This window comes from Sclerotinia sclerotiorum, genomic scaffold (genome assembly GCF_000146945.2).
Source record: "Sclerotinia sclerotiorum 1980 UF-70 scaffold_9 genomic scaffold, whole genome shotgun sequence".
Classification (NCBI taxonomy): domain Eukaryota; kingdom Fungi; phylum Ascomycota; class Leotiomycetes; order Helotiales; family Sclerotiniaceae; genus Sclerotinia; species Sclerotinia sclerotiorum.
The window spans coordinates 1489375-1490237 of NW_001820827.1; the positions used below are offsets into that span (position 1 = coordinate 1489375).

The 863-nt window shown below is 45.1% G+C and overlaps 1 protein-coding gene across 1 annotated transcript; it reads right to left on the reverse strand.

The window, feature by feature from the left end:
* Positions 1-41: 41 nt before the first annotated feature.
* SS1G_07482 (hypothetical protein) lies at positions 42-509 on the reverse strand (the record flags this gene model as incomplete). The annotated part of the gene is made up of 1 exon (XM_001591985.1): positions 42-509. The coding sequence occupies one exon, from the start codon at positions 507-509 to the stop codon at positions 42-44; it is 468 nt and encodes a 155-aa protein (XP_001592035.1).
* Between the last annotated feature and the right edge of the window lie 354 nt (positions 510-863).

Consider the following 863-nt stretch of genomic DNA (forward strand, 5'->3'; position numbering starts at 1 on the left):
TGGTTTCCTCATATCAAACGCATCCTCCCGCCCCCCTTCAGCTACCTCTTCTCCCTTACAAACTCGTTATAATACCCCTTCACTGTCCTAAACACACTATACCCAAGTCCTTTATAAAGTTCCTGCGCGATCAAATTACTCTTCCTAACAAACAAATCCACAAACCAAGCATCATATTCATCTCCTCCCTTTTCCAACACTTGACTTAATGTCCGCGCAAGTCCTAATCTACGCGCAGATGGAGAAACAGTAAGAGCGGTAATGTGCGCGTGCCATGGGAGGTAGTGGGGAGATTTCGAGAGAAGGAGGGCTTGCGGGGAAGACTCGGTTTTGCCCATTATGTAGCCGGTTATGGTGGAGGAGGGGGAGAGGGCTACGGTGAAGAGATGTGGCCATTGGGCTAGGTAGGAGAAGTAGAATGAGAGGTCGTAGGTTTCGGTCAGGGGATCGAGGTTTGTTGGGTTGAATTTTAGGACATCGAGGGCGGAGAAGGGTCGGAGGGTTGTCATTTTTGGTGAGGAGGGGTGGTTTTGTAGGTTTTTGGGTGAGGTTGGCTTTTTGGACTTTTGGCTTCTTTCATGTGATGATGAGAATTGTATGGTGTAGGTTATGGTTTATCGTTTATATCTTATGGTGTATGGTGTATAGTCTATGGTAAAATGTTCAAGGTATTATGGGTTTGTATGGGCAGAGAATAACTCTCTACACTCGTAGTTGGAAGCCAAAAAAATTATTTTGGCCATCTCTCACCGCCATCATCATGTACTTACCCGATTGTCATTGATAGTTTGATGACGGCACATGAGAAATTCAAACCACTACAAGGGAATTTGCTTGTCAATAGCTTGAACTTTGCATGATTT